At 37.2% G+C, this 21,025-nt stretch overlaps 1 protein-coding gene across 3 annotated transcripts in view; it reads left to right on the forward strand.

The window, feature by feature from the left end:
- Positions 1–21,025, forward strand: part of MEMO1 (mediator of cell motility 1) — a 129,619-nt gene that overhangs the window by 65,301 nt on the left and 43,293 nt on the right. For 2 of the 3 annotated variants that reach the window (XR_010934092.1, XM_067703332.1), the window contains one exon: positions 17,116–17,184. The exons of the other annotated variant lie outside the window; for it this stretch is intronic. Coding sequence is in view for 1 of the 2 variants with exons in the window: in XM_067703332.1 (XP_067559433.1) it covers positions 17,116–17,184 (69 nt within the window). In the remaining variant the exon portion in view is untranslated. The remainder of the gene's footprint in view (positions 1–17,115; positions 17,185–21,025) is intronic. 3 annotated transcript variants of the gene reach the window in all.

Below are 21,025 nucleotides of genomic sequence, written 5' to 3' on the forward strand. Positions count from 1 at the left end.
GTGTTGAACTGAAGAAGTTATATTCACTAAATATCATGATTTCTGTGGCTTTCACTTTAACTCAAGGATAAAGGAATTGGCTACTTTATTTTCTCAGATGCAGAAATATCAAAATTTACTTTTGGTAGTAAAACTGACTTTTAAAACAAAGAGTTGTTTACATTAGATAAACTTGGTGATTTCAGTAGTATTTGGTACAGATGAATAAGTTCTGTTTTAAACATTGAAAAGATCTACTTTAATCACATAATTTTAAATTTATAATAAAAAATGGATTAAACATAAAATGGTGCAGTATGGAGTAGCAGCCAGATTTTTAGGGGAGGGGTAGATTTTTTTTTTTTTAATGAAGAAAATCTGTGACTATTTTGTCTATGTTAGAGGGCTTTTTGAGAACTACAGGCTAGCAAACATACAGTTAACTATGTGTCTGTGTATGATGTGAATTCAGTTAATTTTGATTTGGTAAATGTTGGAGTTTGTACTATTTCTGTCACAGCAGCATCTTTTATGTGACTTCTGTTGAGTTCAGGTTGGTACCTTGATAAATAGTAAATAGTAAAAATAATAGCAACAACTTACTAAACAATATGAGAATTAAATGAGTAAATACACATAAAAAGCTTACATTAATGTTTGGCACATAATAAGTATTCCATAAATGTTATGTATTTTTTGTGCCACACTTTGTTAAATACTCCATTTGTATGATCTAACTTCATCTCGTTTAAAAGATTCAGGAAGCTGACTATACTACTTACCAACTGTGACATATAAGTTATTTAATCTCTTGTGCCTTTGTCTCCTTGGTAAAATTGGAATAATAATATTACTTTCATATAGTTTTTCCAAAGATTAAGTGAGCCAATCTTTATAAAACTTTTAGCATAATGACTTGCTATTACTTATTTTGTTATTCAGCAAATATCTACCAGGCTAAATGCCAGATACTCTTCTTTGTGCTGCTCTTTGAATAAAACAAAATCACTACTCTCGTAGTGCTTGCCTTTTAGTATTTGGGGAAGACAGACAGTAAATAAATAATTATATTCTGTGTCAGGTGCTAAGAAAAATCAAGCAGATAAGAAGATTGAGAGTGACAGTATGGGTAGGGAGTTGCTAGTTTAGATAGGATAGTAAGAAAAGGTCTTCCTCATAAGGTAACAGTTGAGTCTAAATGATGTGAGAGAGAAGTTATGCAGATGCCCAGGGAAAAAGGGTTTCAGGTTGAGGACAAAGCAAGGACAAAGGCTCTGGGGCAGGATACGCTTAAAGGTGTTTGAGGAAAAGCAAGGCCAGTGTAGCTGGAGTGGCATGTGTGTGGAGAAGAGTAGTGGATGAGGTAGGCTGCGGGGGCTAGATTGTAGGGAGGCTTTGTAGGAGAACATAAAAACTTTGGTTTTTGCTTCTTTTTTTTTTTTTTTGCGGTACGCGGGCCTCTACTGTTGCGGCCTCTCCCGTTGTGGGGCCCGCTCCGTGGCATGTGGGATCTTCCCGGACCAGGGCATGATCCCGTGTCCCCTGCATCGGCAGGCGGACTCTCAACCACTGCGCCACCAGGGAAGCCCCAAACTTTGGTTTTTATTCCAAGTGATATGGCAAGTAATGAGAAGTTTTGAGCAGCAAAGTGACATGATCTGACTTAGGTTTGAAAAGGATTATTCTTGCTGCTGTATGAACTTTCTGTTTTGTGGGGGCAAGGAGTCCAATTTCGGAGGCTTATTACTATAGTACAGAAAAGAGATGACATAATGCCTTTGGCTGGGAGCTAGAGGTGGAGGTGATGAGAAACTGTATATTCTGGGTATTTGGAAGGCAGGACCAATAAAATAGAAGAAGTCAAGGATGACTCTTAAGTTTGGGCTTGTGAAATTGGAAGGATGCAATTGGGGTTTGTAGTAATTAAAGGAGAAAACAAGGGTGGAGGTGGGGAGTGGAATTTGAAGTGTTTATATAAAATCTAAATTTTATTCTGCCTGTGTTAATGTTGAGATACCTATTAGGTATCCAAGTGAGGCAGCTAGGTATATGAATCTGGAGTACAGGGAAGAAGGCCAAGGCTGTGTTGGCATATCACACTCAACACAGCTAAGTGTGTAACTTTAATCAGACATGGTTGCCTCGGGAGTAAAATAGAGAAGAGGTTCAAAGACTAAGGCGTTAGGTAAGCCAGCTTAATTTAGAGGTCACGATGAAGATGAGTATTTGCAAAGGAGATTTTGAAGGAGGACCAGTGGGGAAGGAGGAAAACCAAGAGTGAGTGAAGTCTCTGGGAGGCAAAAGGATGAAAATGTGTCAGGGAGGAAAAGATGATCAGGTGTGTCAAATTCTGCCAAGAGGTCAAATAAGATGAGGATTGATAATTGGATACTATGGAGATTGCTGGTTATTTTAGTAAGAACAGTTTCTGTGGGGCGGTGGGGATGAAAGCACAGTTGGAGTGGGTTCAAAAAGAATCAAGGAGGGAAATGAAGACAGTGAGTATAGATAGTTTTTTTGAGAAATTTTGCTATAAATCAAGGAAGTAGGGCAATGGGAATATGGTGTTGGGGAGAATTTTTATTGAAGGTGGGAGATATTAAAGTGTTTATAATGTTGATGACATGATCTAGTAGAGACAGAAAAATTGATGCAAGGATAAGTTGGGAAGTTTGTATAAGTGAGATCCTTGGTTGGGTGAGAAACAGTGGATTAGTAATCATCTCTTTATAACATCTCATGAGGTATGTTCTACTGTCATTCCCATTACTTTGCTGGTATTTGACTATTATGGTATACTACCTTCCTAGTTAAAACTTACTCTAAATGTGGGAGCTGAACTGAATCAACAGAATTAAAATGAGGTTAGTTATTCATGAAAAAGTAACTAGACTTGTTTGCTTCTTGTAGTTAGTTTTAAATTGAAATGTTTGGAAATGCCCTTGGAAATGAAATGTTTGAGTCTACGTTACAAATATATTAATTTGTAAAAGATTTCCAAGTTACCTTAGGTTTTAAAATGAATATTTGAAAATAGTTTTGGCTTTGGTGTGCATGTTTCTGCTATATAGTGACTTTGTAGTTATGTTTATGTATATATAGGCAATTTCTACTTTGTTAATATGTGAAAACTTTAAATATAGTCAAGTTCATCTTATTATATTTTCCTTTCTAGAGTTACCTGTTTTTTTTTTTTTTTGCGGTAAGCGGGCCTCTCACTGTTGTGGCTTCTCCCGCTGTGGAGCACAGGCTCTGGATGCTCAGCGGCCATGGCTCACGGGCCCAGCCGCTCCGCGGCATGTGGGATCTTCCCAGACCGGGGCATGAACCCGTGTCCCCTGCATTGGCAGGCGGACTCTCAACCACTGCGCCACCAGGGAAGCCCTCCTTTTTTTTTTTAAGGTAGAAAAGCAACAACAAATATTTTCTTGTTATATAGGCACAAAAGTGTCTTTGTAAGAACGAGCTTATATAGTAATTAGACAACTTAAAATTTTAAGATTTCTACTTTTATTTCAAATCAAAAACATACTTTTAAAATTTTATAAATTCTAGCTCTCTGGGACCACCTTTTCTTAGATTTTGCCTTCATAGGAATAAATCATATGAGGGCAGCCTTAAAAAAACAAACTCAGAACCTAGATAGCACACTTTTGAAAATGTTTAAACAGTTTGCTTATTTTTATATGGATGTAGATTAAATAGAATAATGTCATTTATTGTTGACGTTATTAAAAGATTAAATATTGACCCATAAACCAACTGTTGATCAATTTTAATGAATTCTAATCTATATAACATAACCAGGCACATTTGGGAGAGGGATTCAAAAGAATTTAATTTGACTAAAAAATATCCTTTGGTTGCATTTGGAACTATCTTACTTATATTGAGGCACAGGAGACAGTATGTGGCCCTGGGATATATATTGAAATGATCTCATGAACTAGGAGTTCCAGAAGCCTTCTTACCATGACTGCCAGTTTACCTTGATGCCAAAATTGTTGTTTATCTTGCAGTATTCAGCAATAACTCAGCAACCCTTAGAATGGAGCTGTACAGGTATACATCACTTAAGAAACATCTTATTGAATATAAAAAGATAAGCAGATAATTGTGGAAGGGGCTTAATTTACATGATGAAATTATTTTTTACTGTCAAGCACAGACAATGAATATTGAAGGCCATACATTTAAAGCAGAATTTGATTTCTTAGTAGTTAACCAAGTAGGAATAGTATGGAATAAAGGATACTTTCACTTTTCGTTGCGTACCTTTTATTACGGTTTGACTTTTTTTTACTGCGTACATTATACCTTTAGTATAAAAACCTGTTTGAAAAATTTAAAAACTAAGAAACATTTATATAGAAGACCAGGTTGTATATAGTGAAGCATACCTGTAGAGCTCTACCAGTACATGTCATGAGACAATCTTCATAAATTATCTAGTTAACTTAAGTTACTGGAGATTTGCAGTCCTTGTTAATGTTAACAAACAATCTTCTAAACAGTCTCGTAGTGCGTTCTGTGTTGTGTTGTGTGCTTGTTTGGCTTGGTTTTGGTTTTGTCTCACTTCCTTTCACATAGTGAAAGCAGATGTGCCCTGTGTGAATGATAGGCCAGAAGACAGGCTCCTTGCATTAGCATAGAGTTCGAGCTAAATCTGGTAGAAACCATCAAGACTTTCCCAGTCTTGTTAATAGTAAGAAGGACTGGTAGGTTATTCATGGCAATATCTCAAATCATATATACTCTAGCAGTAAAAAAAAAAAAACCCTCAATATGTAACATTGTGGTTAGTTTATTCTTACTTGACTTTTTAGCTCATAATATTGTTTGCTTAATGTTTGTGAGATTCCATTTGTAAAAATAAAATATTCTAAATAATGACTGTTTTACCTGAATATTTCTTGGATATAATCATTTGCTGATTTTTTTATCGAAGTAGGAATCTTTAGGGCCATTGAGCATTGCCTGTGAAGGAAAAGAATAAAAGGCTACGTGCAGCAAAATAAAACTGAGGTGGAGGTTGCTGCTTCTGGAAACTGTTTGGGGCCAGTTGTCATTCAGGTTGATCCTGTACGTTTACAGGTGTTTTTAAATTTAGTTTCTAGGTTTGTAGATCATATCTTAACTTAAGGTTGCAAACTTTGCTTATTGCTGGAGGAGATCTCATTTCATCTGGTCCAGTCTTCTCATTTCATCTAGGGCAGTCTTTTATTTTGCATTTTTCCTGCTATTCAGTAGAATTAGGACTACGGAAATCTGACTTTGTTGAATTCAAGTAAGTGTTTATTATTCCCTATATCCACTTTGATGAAAAGCCTCTCATAGAATGTTTAGTAGACTCTTGGCATTCATAGTTGATATAAGTGAAAGTCCATGTGATGTCGTGATTAGTAATTTTCCTGAGGTAGGAATTTAAATTATACCACACTGCAAGGTTGCTGTATGGGAAACTGTCACTTAACTAGTGAATGATTGTGGACAGTGTGACCTTGCATCCTCATTTAATTGCAGCTCTCTGAGGGGCAGAGAAATTCTGGTAGGTTAGGAGCTGAAGCTGCTGATGCAAAGGATCTGCTGTGTAGGTGTAAAGGGAGAAGCAAAAGTACTCTATGTTAAAAGAAAGATCAGTTTTTAGAGGTATGGTTTTAGCCTAATGAAAAATTATAGATATAATAATATATGTATAATATATAATAATAGTATAATTTTGTATTTATTTTCATGAGAAGTTACATTGAGAATCAGAGTTACCTGTAACACCTAGCAGGGATGACTTTGTATTAAAGGTTTTAAGAACTCTGGAAAGACTGACTTAGACACACACACTTTTATGATGCATATTCAAATATCTGTAGAGCTCAAATTTTCATTGCTTTTCTGGCTGTTATGCAGAACGACTAAAGAAAAAAACGTAGCCGTTCCCTTAGCGAAGCCTCCTTTATTGTGAGTGATTCCTTACTGGAACCTGTTGCCACATACATGTAGAGTTATAGATTCTGTTAGCAAGAGAAGGGGGTAGGAACAGGATTAATGGTGAGAGTTGATGATTATTACTCTGGCTTTATTCATTACCATATATCTGGGCCAGGGTAAAGGACAGTATTACAAATTCTCTTCTTTGAATGTGACCTTGATCCTTTCATGAAGTAGAGTGAGTTCCTCACTATGGGATAAGTGAGTATGGGGTATATATACTTAATGATCAAAAAATAGATACACTGCAGTATATTCTCTATCTAAGAATCTCCCTGTCCTTGGGAGATGGGTTCAAGATGGCGGGGTAGAAGGATGTGTGCTCACTCCCTCTTGCAAGAGCACAGGAATCACAACTAACTGCTGAACAGTCATCGACAGGAAGACGCTGGAACTCACCAAAAAAGATACCCCACATCCAAAGACAAAGGAGAAGCCACAATGAGACAGTAGGAGGGGCGCAATCACAATAAAATCAAATCCCATAACTGCTGAGTGGATGACTCACAAACTGGAGAACACTTATACCACAGAAGTCCACCCACTGGAGTGAAGGTTCTGACCCCCAGGTCAGGCTTCCTAACCTGGGGGTCTGGCAACGGGAGGAGGAATTCCTAGAGACTCAGACTTTGAAGCCTAGTGGGATTTAATTGCAGGGCTTTGACAGGACTGGGGGAAGCAGAGACTCCACTCTTGGAGGGCACACACAAAGTAGTGTGCGTATCAGGACCCAGGGGGAAGGAGCAGTGACCCCATAGGAGACTGAACCAGACCTACCTGCTAGTGTTGGAGGGTTTCCTGAAGAGGCAGGGGGCAGCTGTGGCTCACCGCGGGGACAAGGACACTGGCAGCAGAAGTTCTGGGAAGTATTCCTTGGTGTGAGGCCTCCCAGAGTTCACCATTAGCCCCACCAAGAGCCTGTTGGCTCCAGTGCTGGGTCGCCTCAGGCCAAACAACCAACAGGGAGGAAACTCAGCCCCACCCATCAGCAGACAAGCAGACAAGCATTAAAGTTTTACTGAGCTCTGCCCACCAGAGCAACACCCAGCTCTACCCACCACCAGTCCCTCCCATCAGGAAGCTTGCACAACTGCTTACATAGCCTTATCCAAGGGCAGACAGCAGAAGCAAGAAGAACTGTAATCCTGCAGCCTGTGGAATGAAAACCACATTCACAGAAAGATAGACAAAATGAAAAGGCAGAGGACTATGTACCAGATGAAGAAACAAGATAAAACTCCAGAAGAACAACTAACTGAAGTGGAGATAGGCAACCTTACAGAAAAAGAATTCAGAATAATGATAGTGAAGATGATCCAGGACTTTGGAAAAAGAATGGAGGCAAAGATGGAGAAGATGCAAGAAATGTTTAACAAAGACCTAGAAGATTTAAACAGAGGTGAACAATATAATAACTGAAGTGAAAAATACACTAGAAGGAATCAATAGCAGAATAACTGAGGCAGAAGAACGGATAAGTGACCTGGAAGACAGAATGGTGGAAATCACTGCCACAGGACAGAATAAAGAAAAAAGAATGAAAAGCAATGAAGAAAGCCTAAGGGACCTCTGGGACAACATTAAACATACCAACATTTGCATTATAGGGGTCCCAGAAGGAGAAGAGAGAGAGAAAGGACCCGAGAAAATATTTGAAGAGATTATAGTCGAAAACTTTCCTAACTTGGGAAAGGAAATAGCCACCCATGTCCAGGAAGCACAGAGAGTTCCAGTTGGGATAAACCCAAGGGGAAGCACGCTGAGACACATAGTAATCAAATTGTAAAAATTAAAGACAAAGAAAAATTATTGAAAGCAACAAGGGAAGAACAACACATAACATAAAAGGGAATTCCCATAAGGGTAACAACTGATTTCTCAGCAGAAACTCTGCAAGCCAGAAGGGAGTAGCATGATATATTTAAAGTGATGAAAGGGAAGAACCTAAAACCAAGATTACTCTACCCAGCAAGGATCTCATTCTTTTTTTTTTTGTGGTACGCGGGCCTCTCACTGCTGCAGCCTCTCCCGTTGTGGAGCACAGGCTCCGGACGCGCAGGCCCAGCAGCCATGGCTCACGGGCCCAGCTGCTCCACGGCACGTTGGGATACTCCCGGATTGGGGCACGAATGCGTGTCCCCTGCATTGGCAGGTGGACTCTCAACCACTGCGCCACTAGGGAAGCCCTCTCATTCAGTTTTGACACAGAAATCAAAAGCTTTACAGACAAGCAAAAGCTAAGAGAATTCAGCAGCACCAAACAAGCTCTACAACAAATGCTAAAGGAACTTCTCTAAGTGGGAAACACAAGAGAAGAAAAGGACCTACAAAAACAAAAACAAAACAATTAAGAAAATGGTCATAGGAACATACATATCAATAATTACCTTAAATGTGAATGGATTAAATGCTCTAACCAAAAGACACAGTCTGGCTGAATGGATACAAAAACAAGACCCATATATATGCTGTCTATGAGAGACCCACTTCAGACATAGGGACACATGCAGACTGAAAGTGAGGGGATGGTGAAAGATATTCCATGCAAATGGAAATCAAAAGAAAGCTGGAGTAGCAATACTCATATCAGATAAAATAAACTTTAAAGAATGTTACAAGAGACAAGGAAGGACACAACATAATGATCAAGGGATCAATCCAAGAAGGTATAACTGTTATAAATATATATTCACCCAACATAGGACCACCTCAATACATAAGGCAACTGCTAACAGCTATAAATGAGGAAATAGACAGTAACACAATAACAGTGGGGGACTTTAACACCTCACTTACACCAGTGAACAGATCATCCAGACAGAAATATAATAAGGAAACACAAGCTTTAAATGACACAACAGACCAGATAGATTTAATTGATATTTAAAAGACATTCCATCCAAAAACAGCAGATGACACTTTCTTCTCAAGTGCACACAGAACATTCTCCAGGATAGATCACATCTTGGATCACAAATAAAGCCATGGAAAATTTAAGAAAATTGAAATCATATCGAGATCTTTTCTGACCACACGCTATGAGATTAGAAATATATTACAGGGAAAAAAACGTAAAAAAGACAAACACATGGAGGCTAAACAAAATGTTACTAAATAACCAAGAGATCACTGACGAAATCAAGGAGAAAATAAAAAAATTCCTAGAGACAAATGATAACGAAAACATGACAATCCAAAACCTATGGGATGCAGCAAAACAGTTCGAAGAGGGAAGTTTATAGCAATACAATCCTACCTCAAGACACAACAAAATCTCAAATAAACAATTAACCTTACACCTAAAGGAACTAGAGAAAGAAGAACAAACAAAACCCAAAGTTAGTAGAAGGAAAGAAAACATAAAGATCAGAGCAGAAATAAATGAAATGGAAACAAAGCAGTAGCAAAGATAATAAAACTAAAGCCTGGTTCTTTGAGAAGATAAACAAAATTAATAAACCTTTAGCCAGACTCATCAAGAAAAAGAGGGAGAGGACTCAAATCAATAAAATTAGAAATGAAAAACGAGAAGTTACAACAGACACTGCAGAAATACAAAGCATCCTAAGAGATTACTACAAGCAAATGTAAGCCAATAAAATGGAGAACTTGGAAGAAATGGACAAATTCTTAGAAAGGTATAACCTTCCAAGACTGAAGCAGGAAGAAACAGAAAATATGAACAGACCAATCACAAGTAATGAAATTGAAACTGTGATTAAAAATCTTCCAAGAAACAAAAGTCCAGGACCAGATGGCTTCACAGGTGAATTCTATCAAATGTTTAGAGAAGAGCTAATGCCCATCCTTCTCAAACTCTCCCAAAATATCGCAGAGGATGGAACACTCCCAATCTCATTCTACGAGGCCACCATCACCCTGATACCCAAACCGGACAAAGATGATACAAAGAAAGAAAATTACAGACCAATATCACCGATGAAGATAGATGCAAAAATCCTGAACGAAGTACTAGCAAACAGAATCCAACAACACCATGGTGTATGATTAAAAGGATCATACACCATGATCAAGTGGGATTTACCCCAGGGATGCAACGATTCTTCAATATACGCAAATCAATCAATGTGATACACCATATTAACAAATCGAAGAATAAAAACCAAACGATCATTTGAATAGATGTAGAAAAAGCTTTTGACAAAATTCCACACCCATTTATGATAAAAACTCCAGAAAGTGGGCATAGTGGGAACCTACCTCAACATAATAAAGGCCATATACAACAAACCCACAGCAAACATCATTCTCAATGGTGAAAAACTGAAAGCATTTCCTCTAAGATCAGGAAGAAGACAAGGATGTCCACTCTCGCCACTATTCTTCAACGTAGTTTTGGAAATCCTAGCCGCGGCAGAGAAGAAAAAGAAATAAAAGGAATCCAAATCAGGAAAGAAGAAGTAGAACTGTCATTTTTTGCAGATGCCTTGATACTATACATAGATAATCCAAAAGATGCCACCAGAAAACTTCTAGAGCTAATTAATGAATTTGGTAAAGTTGCAGGATACAAAATTAATGCACAGAAATCTCTTGCATTTCTATGCACTAACAACAAAATATCAGAAAGAAATTAAGGAGAAACAATCTCATTCACCATTGCAACAAAAATAATAAAATACAAGGGAATAAACCTACCTAAGGAGGTAAAAGAACTGTACTCAGAAAACTATAAGACACTGGTGAAAGAAATCAAAGATGACACAAACAGGAGAGATATGCCACGTTCTTGGATTGGAAGGATGAATATTATGAAAATGACTATACTACCCAAAGCAATCTACAGATTCAATGCAATCCCTATCAAATTACCAATGGCATTTTTTACAGAACTAGAACAAAAAATCTTAAAGTTTCTATGGAGACACCAAAGATCCCAAATAGCCAAAGCAGTCTTGACGGGAAAAAAGGGAGCTGGAAGAATGAGACTCCCTGACTTCAGACTATACTACAAAGCTACAGTAATCAAGACAGTATGGTACTGGCACAACAACAGAAATATAGATCAGTGGAACAGGATAGAAAGCCCAGAGATAAACCCACGCACCTATGGTCAAATAATGTATGACAAAGGAGGCAAGAGTATACAATGGAGAAAAGATAGCTTGTTTAGTAAGTGGTGCTAGGAAAACTGGACAGCTACCTATAAAGGAGTGAAATTAGAACACTGTCTAACACCATACACAAAAATAAACTCAAAATAGATTAGAGACCTAAGACCGGACACTGTAAAACTCTTAGAGGAAAACATAGGAAGAACACTCTTTGACATAAATCACAGCAAGATATTTTTTGATCCACCTCCTAGAATAATGGAAATAAAAACAAACATATGAGACCTAATGAAACTTAAAATCTTTTGCAAAGCAAAGGAAACTATAAACAAGACGAAAAGACAACGCTCAGAGTGGGAGAAAATATTTGCAAACAAATCAACGGACAAAGGATTAATCTCAAAAATATATAAACATCTCATGCAGCTCAATATTAAAAAAATGAACAACCCAATCCCAAAATGGGCAGAAGACCTAAATAGACATATCTCCATAGAAGACATACAGATGACCAAGAGGCACATGAAAAGCTGCTCAACATCACTAATTATTAGAGAAATGGAAATCAAAACTACAGTGAGGTATCACCTCACACTGGTTAGAATGGGCATCCCTCAGAAAATCTACAAACAACAAATGCCGGAGAGGCTGTGGAGAAGAGGGAACCCTCTTGCACTGTTGGTGGGTATGTAAGTTGATACAGCCACTATGGAGAACAGTATGGAGGGTCCTTAAAAAAGTAAAAATAGAATTACCATATGACCCAGCAATCCCACTACTGGGCATATACCCAAAGAAAACCATAATTCTAAAAGACACATGCACCCCAATGTTCATTGCAGCACTGTTTACAATAACCAAGTCATTGGGAGCAACCTAAATGCGTATCGACAGCCGAATTGATAAAGAAGATGTGGCACATATATACAATGGAATATTACTCAGCCATATAAAGGAACGAAATTGGGTCATTTGTAGAAACGTGGATGGACCTAGAGTCTGTCATACAGAGTGAAGTCAGAAAGAGAAAAAGAAATATAGTATATTAATGCATATTTGTGGAATATAGAAAAATGGTATAGATGAACTGGTTTGCAAGGCAGAAATAGAGACAGAGATGTAGAGAACAGATGTATGGAAACCATGGGTGGAAAGCGGGGGTGGGGTGGTGGTGGTGGTGGGATGAATTGGGAGATTGGGGTTGACATATATACACTGAGATGTATAAAATAGATAGCTAATAAGAACCTGCTGTATAAAATAAATAAATAAAATTTTAAAAAAGATAAAAGAATCTTCCTTTCCTTTTGCCACTATGTTGTCTTTAGGTCAAGGAAACTTAAACCTTCAGCTTCAAAAAGGACTGAAACCATGAAATCTAAGTTCTTATTATGAAACAAGTTTACCTTAGTTAATCGTGTTTTCGAAACTATCATCCTTCCTTGTAGTCTTACAGGATATATGATTCTTTAAGTATTCTTCCAGTTGTTAGGCTTGTTGCTTTTCCTACTCCATGGACTCCTTCCCTTCTTCCTTGAACTATGTAAAGGTCTCTTAACGGTGCGTAAGAATGGGTTCTGGAGCTTTACTGCCTGGCTTTATATCCTGGAGTGCCATTTACTATCTGTATGACCTTGAGCAAGTTTCTTAACCTTTCTGCTTCAGTTTTTTCATCTATCAAATGAGAAGAATAATAATTCCTATCTCATAGAGTTGTTAGGATTAAAAGTAATGCTTTGAGTTACGTAGAAGAGTGCCTGAGATGCAGTAAGCACTCAATTATCACCATCATCATAACTGTCCTCTTCTTCTTCCTCCTACTTGGTCACTAAGATATGTCACTGTTTCTTTCTAGACCCTAGAGCATTGATTTTTCATTTCCCACTGACACTGACACCATTCTAGACCTAGACCGTGATATTACTACCTCACGCCACAGTTTCCAAGAGAGCTTCATGTAACTCATCTTGCCTCTAACACGTCCTTTGTGCTTGTGTTTTTCAGTACATGATAACAGTTTCATATTATCACTTCCTGTTCCAAGAGCACACAGCAGTTTTTCAGTAACTTGTTTTATCAAGCCCAGACTCTTCTGTCTGACTCTGGCTTAACATTACTCTCTTGTTCCATTCAGGCCAATTTCATATTTTCTCATTTACATCATACACTTGGACATTTGCTCATGTTTTTCCTTCAGGCTTTATTCCCTTCATGCCCTTACCCTTCTACTTACTATTTCTTTCCTGCCTATACTTCAAGAATCTAACGTTTCTAAGAAGGCTTTCTGGCATTTAAGAACTGAGCTTGGGTAGGAACAGCATTGGTAAAACTGGGAGAGACTTAGAGTACAAAGACAGGTTGATTTAGAGATCGGAGTATAGATTGGGGTTCAGGGCCTTTAAATTCAAGAAGAGTAAGGATTGAGAAGTGGAGGGATGTGAAGTGAGGGACAACTGAGAGCAAAGCAGTGTTGAAAATCTGAATGTCCTTCAGGTTTGTGACAGACCAGGGAGGATCCAGATGGATCAGATGGTTTTTAAGGTCTGCATGGCCAGGCAAGATGCAGTGCATCTTGTGCAAGTGCATATCTGAACTGACAGGAGCCAGTGATGTTCAGATGAGGAACAGGTATTAAGTATCTGAAGTAGTTGGTATTGGTGTCTTGGGGACTGGAAGATTGGGGACATAACCGGTTAAAATAGAGCCCCTGGTTAGCCTAGAATATCAAGATCAGTGCAGGGTGACAGCAAAACTGAATCTGCTGAGCCACAGAACAACTTATATTACCTTCTGGCTAAGATTAGAACTGGGTTGTGAGAATATTGCTATATTCAGGCAACTTGATAGGCTCCCTTGACAGAGGTGTAAGGATGGAGTGACTACCATTAATCTGACCAATAAAGCCTCAGTGATTTCAGTGTGCTTAGCATATGTCCCATATTACTTTACTCCTAATTAAGGACGCTACTATCTTGTATGGTTGTGATTGACTTATGTGAATCTCTTTTTCTGTGTCTATATCAGATGAGTATCATTTTTGTGTTTTTTTTTTTTGCGTTACGCGGGCCTCTCACTGTTGCGGCCTCTCCAGTTGCGGAGCACAGGCTCCGGACGTGCAGGCTCAGCGGCCATGGCTCACGGGCCCAGCCGCTCCGCGGCATGTGGGATTTTCCTGGACCGGGGCAAGAACCCGTGTCCCCTACATCGGCAGGCGGACTCTCAACCACTGCGCCACCAGGGAAGCCCTCATTTTTAAAATAGAGCTTTACTGGGGTATGATTAACATTCAGCTGCATATAAAGTATGCAGTTTGATAAGTTTGAAATATGTATACACCTGTGAAATCATTACCACGATTAAGATAATGAACATATTCTTCATCTTCAGAAGTTTCCTTGTGCCCTTCTTTCCCTCTCTGCCCTTCTCCCACCCTCCCACATCCACTGATTTACTTTCTGTCACTATAGATTAGTTCTTATTTTCTAGAATTATTTATTTTTATTTTTAATTGAAGAAGAGTTGATTTACAGTGTTGTGCCAGTCTCTCCTGTACAGCAAGTGACTCAGTTTTATACATACATATTCTTTTAAAAAAATTTTTATTGTAGAAGTATTTAAATGGAATCATATAGTATGAACTCTTTTTTGTCTGGCTTCTCTCACTCAGCATATTTATTTTTTTACCATAATTATTTTGAGTGTGTCAATAGTTCATTCCTTTCTATTGCTGAAGAGTTATTTCATTGTATGGATATACTTCAATTTGTTTATCCATTCACCTTTTGAGGGACGTTTGGCTGTTTCCGTTTTTGGCTCTTGCAAATAAAAATGGGATGAACATTTGTGTACAAATCTTTGTGTGCACATAATGCTTAAATATATATATATATATATATATATTTAGGAGTGGAATCGCTGGCAGGAGTTTTATGGCAGAAGTATGTTTAGCTTTCTTTTATTTTTTTTAAGAAATTGCCAAACCATTTTCCAAAGTAGTTGTACCGTTTTACGTTTCCTACAGACTGAGTTTCAGTTCTACATCCTTGCCACATTTGGTATGGTCACTCATTTTAATTTTAGCTTATTCTAGTGGGTGTTCAGTGGTAGCTCACTGTAGTTTTAATTTGCCTCTCCTCAATGACTAACTGATGTAGAGCCTTCTTTTGTGTGCTTTTTGCCATCCTGGTGTTTTTTTTTTTTTTTTTTTGCGGTACGCGGGTCTCTCACTACTGTGGCCTCTCCCGTTGCGGAGCACAGGCTCCGGACGTGCAGGCCCAGCGGCCATGGCTCACGGGCCCAGCTGCTCCGCGGCATGTGGGATCTTCCCGGACTGAGGCTCGAACCCGTGTCCCCTGCATCGGCAGGCGGACTCTCAACCACTGCGCCACCAGGGAAGCCCCCGGTGTCTTTTTGATGAAAGTATCTGTTCACATCTTTTCCTATTTAACAATTAAAAAAAAATTGTAGTAACATAAAATCTACTATCTTAACTACTTTTAACCATTTATATAGTAGTGTTAAGTGCATTCACTTTGTTGTGCAACCAATCTTCAGAATTCTTTTTGTCTTGTAAAACAGTTACCTATATTTTTTAAAGTATTAGGTTGTTTTGAAATTTCTTTATATATTCAGATATAAATGCTTTATCAGATATATGCTTTTTCTTTATATATTTAGATATAAATCCTTTGTCAGATATATGCTTTACAAATATTTTCTCCCAGTCTGTGTTTTGTGTTTTCAGTTTACTGTGCATCTTGAAATTGTCCATGATGGGAATGATTTAATCCACATTAATAGACAGATTGCTATAAATCAGGACTTTATTTTTTGTTTATTGTCTGTACTCAAGAAAAGTAATGGGGAAAGGTTAATAAGGCAGATGAAACTTAAAATTATGTTATGTCTGTAACCTTTACACTGTGACAAGCACGAAAAAATGAGGAAAGAAATATGCTTTCCAGTATTTGAAAAACTATTGTCTAATAAGCAAAGAAGTCATTCAAGTCATTGTTGAATGAGTGAAATTCAGACATATGTCTTCATTATTTCACTCTTGCCATTTGCAGCCATTGCTTGGCTGTGGGTCAAAGAGTTCAGCTACCATCAGTGAAAGCATTCTGGGACAATCAGTTGCCTAAGCTGAATTTGCAGTAAAGAGTATTTTATATTTTTTCATTGTTTGTCAGTTGTGTGATACGTCTCTCTTTATTTCAGTAAAATTTATAATAAGCTTATGTACATATGTATACAGTTTTTTCCTGCAGAGCCATTTGTTAAACATTTACTGGCTGTACACTAAATAGTAAGCATTAAGGGAAATATTTCTAGACTCACATAGCTTGAGTCAAGAAAGAAAAATGAAGTTATGAAACCAAGTCATTGTATGGGTGATCAGAGAACCAATGTAAAGCTGAGACCAGAGGAGGAAAAGGATGGGATGAGTAGTAGGGAGAGAAAATGAAAGGCATAATACACAGAAGGTCAGGTCAATTCTCTTACCACTAAAGACACAGAGGGACGTGAGTTGTTTCTTGTAGATTATTTGTTTTGCTCTGATTTGACTTGGTCTTATCATTTTTATATATGTAATAGTCTGTTTATGGTATTGAAGAGGAATGTTAAGAGCTCACATATTATTAATGTTACATTAGCAACTTCAAATAAGCCTTGAATATTTCCAAATATAATTTTCCTTCAGACCAAATACTTTTTAACATTTAAAATTGGAACACAGGGGGACTTCCCTGGCGGTCCAGTGGTTAAGACTCTGAGCTTCCACTGCAGGGGGCACGGGTTTGATCTCTGGTTGGTGAACTAAGATCCTGCATGCCGTGCAGCATGGCCCCCCCACAAAATAAATAAATAAATAAATAAAATAACAGTGGAACACAGAACAATGATGTGTTCCCTGTTATCTTCTAGAAGTTGCATCATTATCTATCAATACATTGCTTTTTAATCTGTACACATAATGTTTACCATAATTATTAGATTTCTTTCAAAAGTTTTTTTTTTCCCAGAATAACTTGATTTTGAATCTGATGATTAAGTTAAACATTTTTTTGTTTTGTAGCCATGCAGGGTATACGTACTGTGGGTCTTGTGCTGCTCATGCTTACAAACAAGTGGATCCATCTATTACGTAAGTAATATAGTTAGATACCTTTTTGATTAGGTGGTTGGGAATTATAATTGCTTTGTCACTGAAGTAATTTGTTTTACATACTTATATACTTGATTTCATTAAGAATTTGACTTTATAAATTTGATTATACCTTATATAGGTTATGAAAAGCTTTAATACTATTTTTCATTATCTGAACATTTAGCTTCTACCTTCCCTTTGTTTGGTAAAATGTTTAGTTCTGGAAGTGTTAGAAGGTTAATACAGTATTGTGATTTATACGAAATATGTATTTGGTCATTTAGATGACCAAAATATATTTCACATATATATTCAGTCTTTTTCCACAGTTACTGGCTCACAGCTCCCAAAACCCTTGGAATTTCCTAAGTGGTGAGAATGGCAAAAGTTTTTCTTGTATGTTAATAAGGTGACTTTCGGACCCCATCTAAGCATGGGGCTGCCAGGTTGCCAGGATAACCAACCTTGTGTTTAGAGGGTTGGAATTTTCATTCCCAATCCCTGACCTCCCCTGGGGAGGGGAGAGAGCCTGGAGGTTGAATCAGTTGCCATCATGACTATGTAATAAAGCCCCCATAAAAACCCAAAGGGACAGGGTTCGGAGAGCTTCCAGGTTGGTGAACATGTGGAGATTTGGGGAGAGTGGCCTGCCTGGAGAGGGCATGGAAGGTCCTGGCTCTTTCCCCTTGCCTTGTCCTATGCACCTCTTCCATCTGGCTGTTGCTAAGTTATATCTTTTTTATAATAAACCGGTGACCTAGTAAGTGAAATATTTCTCTGAGTTTTGTGAGCCGCTCTAGCAAATTAAACCTCTGATTTATAACCGGTCTGTCAGAAGTATAGGTAACAACCTGGACTTATGATTGGCCTCTGAATTGAAATTCAAGGAGGTGGTTGTTGGAATCGCCAATCTGTAACTGGTTGGTCAGAAGCACAAGTGACAACCTGGGCTTGTGACTGGCATCTGAGATGGGGGATGGGTGTGGGTGTGGGGACGTTTTTGTAGGACTGAACCCGTAACCTGTGGAATCTGATGCTATCTCAAGGTAGATAGTGTCAGAATTGAGTGTGCCCCCTCTTCCACTCACGTGAATGCACACAGTGGAATTGGGTCCAGGAACATTAACAGTTAAATATTTTGGTTTTTAAAATTTTCTTTGAAAACCTGGAGATGAATACTTTTAAGAAAAATTCAAAGCCCTTTGTTCTATTTTAATCACTTTATAATTGAAAATTCTTTATTGCACGTGTTAGGTTGTGTTTAATGAATGAAGAATAATTTCTCATTGACAGGATAAGGTACCTGAGTTATTTTAGAATCTGACAATGAATTTAATATGGTTTTTGAAGTATATTAGCTCTTAATAATTTAATGACAGCTCTGAAATTAGCTTAAAAAAATCTTTCTGTCAAATTGAGACTGAGTCGTATACTACTCTCTAAAATGAGAAATTTGTGAACTTTAAAAGCTTAGTATACCACTCTCTAAAATAAGAAACTTGTGAAATTTCAAAAGTTTCTGCTGGAATTAGCCACCCAAATTACTTAATTTGCTGACCAACATTTTATTTAAATAGTTAATTCACTACATGTGAACCAGTGTCAGGTTCTAGTCTATATTGCCAGTTGTACATACACTGTGTGAATAGGTGAAACTGATCATTTTAATTCTGTCAAATGTTGTTAGGTTAGACCCGTACTAGTAGAGATGAAGGATAATCATTCAGAAGTAACTCACAACAGCCCTGAGTTTAAAAAGAAAATCTCACCCACAGCCTACTCCTTTATGAGCAATTAGTTCAAATTGTCAAAGCAAAAAAGCTGCTCTCTTTTGTTTTTATGTAGTATGCTCTGCACATTTTATCAGGCCTTTATTGAAAATTATTTTTTAGTAAGTTTTTAATAATAAATAAAATGATAATATTGCCAGATTGAGGAGGTTTTGGTTAGCTCCACCTCCTTTATGATGTTTTGATGCATATCTTTAACAAATAATTCATAATACATATTTAATGTATAATTTTAACTTGTTTCATGAATAAGAGTAAAATAGAAATTAGATTGTAAAGCTTTTCAGAAGCTTCCTTTATTTGACCCTGGGCCTATAAACCAACATAATCAAGGCTAGTTTTTATAACAGCCTTTTCCAAACCTTTTTCTATTTGGCAGAACTTTTATTGATGATGATATGTGCTAAAAGGGTACCCCTGAATTAAATTTGGCTTAGGAATATATAGAGAGCCTATATTGATATAAGTGGAAATTGTGTGTTAAATAAGTTGATGGACAGTGAGAATGGAAAGGAAAAAAATAATAAGGGAAGAGAGTCAAGGACTAAGAAGGTGACAATAAAGGAGATCAGTAAAAAGAAATACGAATGATGGATGATGATGTGATCAGTTTATTTTTATAATTAGTATATAGTAATTGAATTCTGAATAAATAAGTGTGAAGGTCTCAGTGTTAAAAATAATCATGGACAGTCTTGTTGTATTCTCTTGGAAGTGGCCCTCCCTGAGATTTGCAATATCTTCATAGTTCTTTAAGAAAATAGAGAAAACATCCTTTTGGGAATAATAAGTATAGAGAAAAAATAACAGTCCAAGAGAGAAGGATAAATTTGATACCACTAGCTTCCATTCTTCTTTCCAGTTCCCATTCTCTATGTGTCAACCAGGATCATCTTTTGTCCTTAAAATTTGAATGGATCTTTTACCTTTGCATGATTTTGTAACATCTTGCATGAACATTTGGAAAATATTTGTTCATTCAGTCATGCAGATCTTTCAAATGTTGACATTTCATCATACGATGTAAAAAAAAATCACATTTGTTAATATCACCATCAATTTCATGAGAAAAAATTTTAATTATTGGGAAGCTTTTTGCAAAAGTCTAATTTTCACTTAAAAGTTTCAATTTTATCATTGGCAACAAATACGTCAAATATTTTCTTTGAAGTGTCAGGCTCATTTTGTTCATTTTCTAAAAAATTTCTGCTGGATACCTAAATTGGAATAACCACAATTTGTCTACAGTCATTTTTTTGAAGTAAAAATTGTGTTCCGTGGAAAAAAGTCTACTTCAGCTCATAACTCAAAATCACACAGATGCTTTTTCCTTGAGACATACTTCTGTATGCAGTAGAAGTGCTTTATGTGTTTATCACCACAAATTGAATGCATTTTGTCATACAGAATATTTTTATAAAACTGTACTCGAAGTTCAAAATTTAATGAAATTAAATGAAACTGGCTTAAAAAAAAATACAGCATGGGTGAAGGTGAAGAATACATGACTACTAGTACATTTTGATTCCGTTACCTTGGTTGTAGCCAGCAGTATACCCAGTCTTACTTTTGTACTACAAGTGCAAATGTTAACATGTTGAAAAGGCAAATAACTTCTTTGTATTATTATGAAAATAGTTTTGATTTTGTGGACTCCTTGAAAGGTTCTTGTGAATTCACAGTTCACACTTTGCGAACTGCTGTGATTCAGGGTGATTGGATTTATATTGTGGATAAGGTATTGGAGAAGGCATCTCTGGGGAAATGATTTTTAAGCCAAGCAAAAGAAACAATTACACGTGAAGAAGTTTTGAAATAGGCAAAGATAGTCTTGTTATCAAGGAACTGCAAGACCAGTGTGCATAAAGTACTGAGATCCAGCGGGGGAAGAATAACACAAGAAGGGGCCAGTTGATATGAGACTTTAGAACCCATTTTAAGGATTTTTGTATTTTATCCTCTGACCAAGAAAAGCCATTGAAAGACTTTTTAAGCAGGGAAGTGATATGATCTGATTCATGTTTTAGAAAGAATACTCAGGCTGTTTA

This window comes from Pseudorca crassidens, chromosome 14 (genome assembly GCF_039906515.1).
Source record: "Pseudorca crassidens isolate mPseCra1 chromosome 14, mPseCra1.hap1, whole genome shotgun sequence".
Classification (NCBI taxonomy): Eukaryota; Metazoa; Chordata; class Mammalia; order Artiodactyla; family Delphinidae; genus Pseudorca; species Pseudorca crassidens.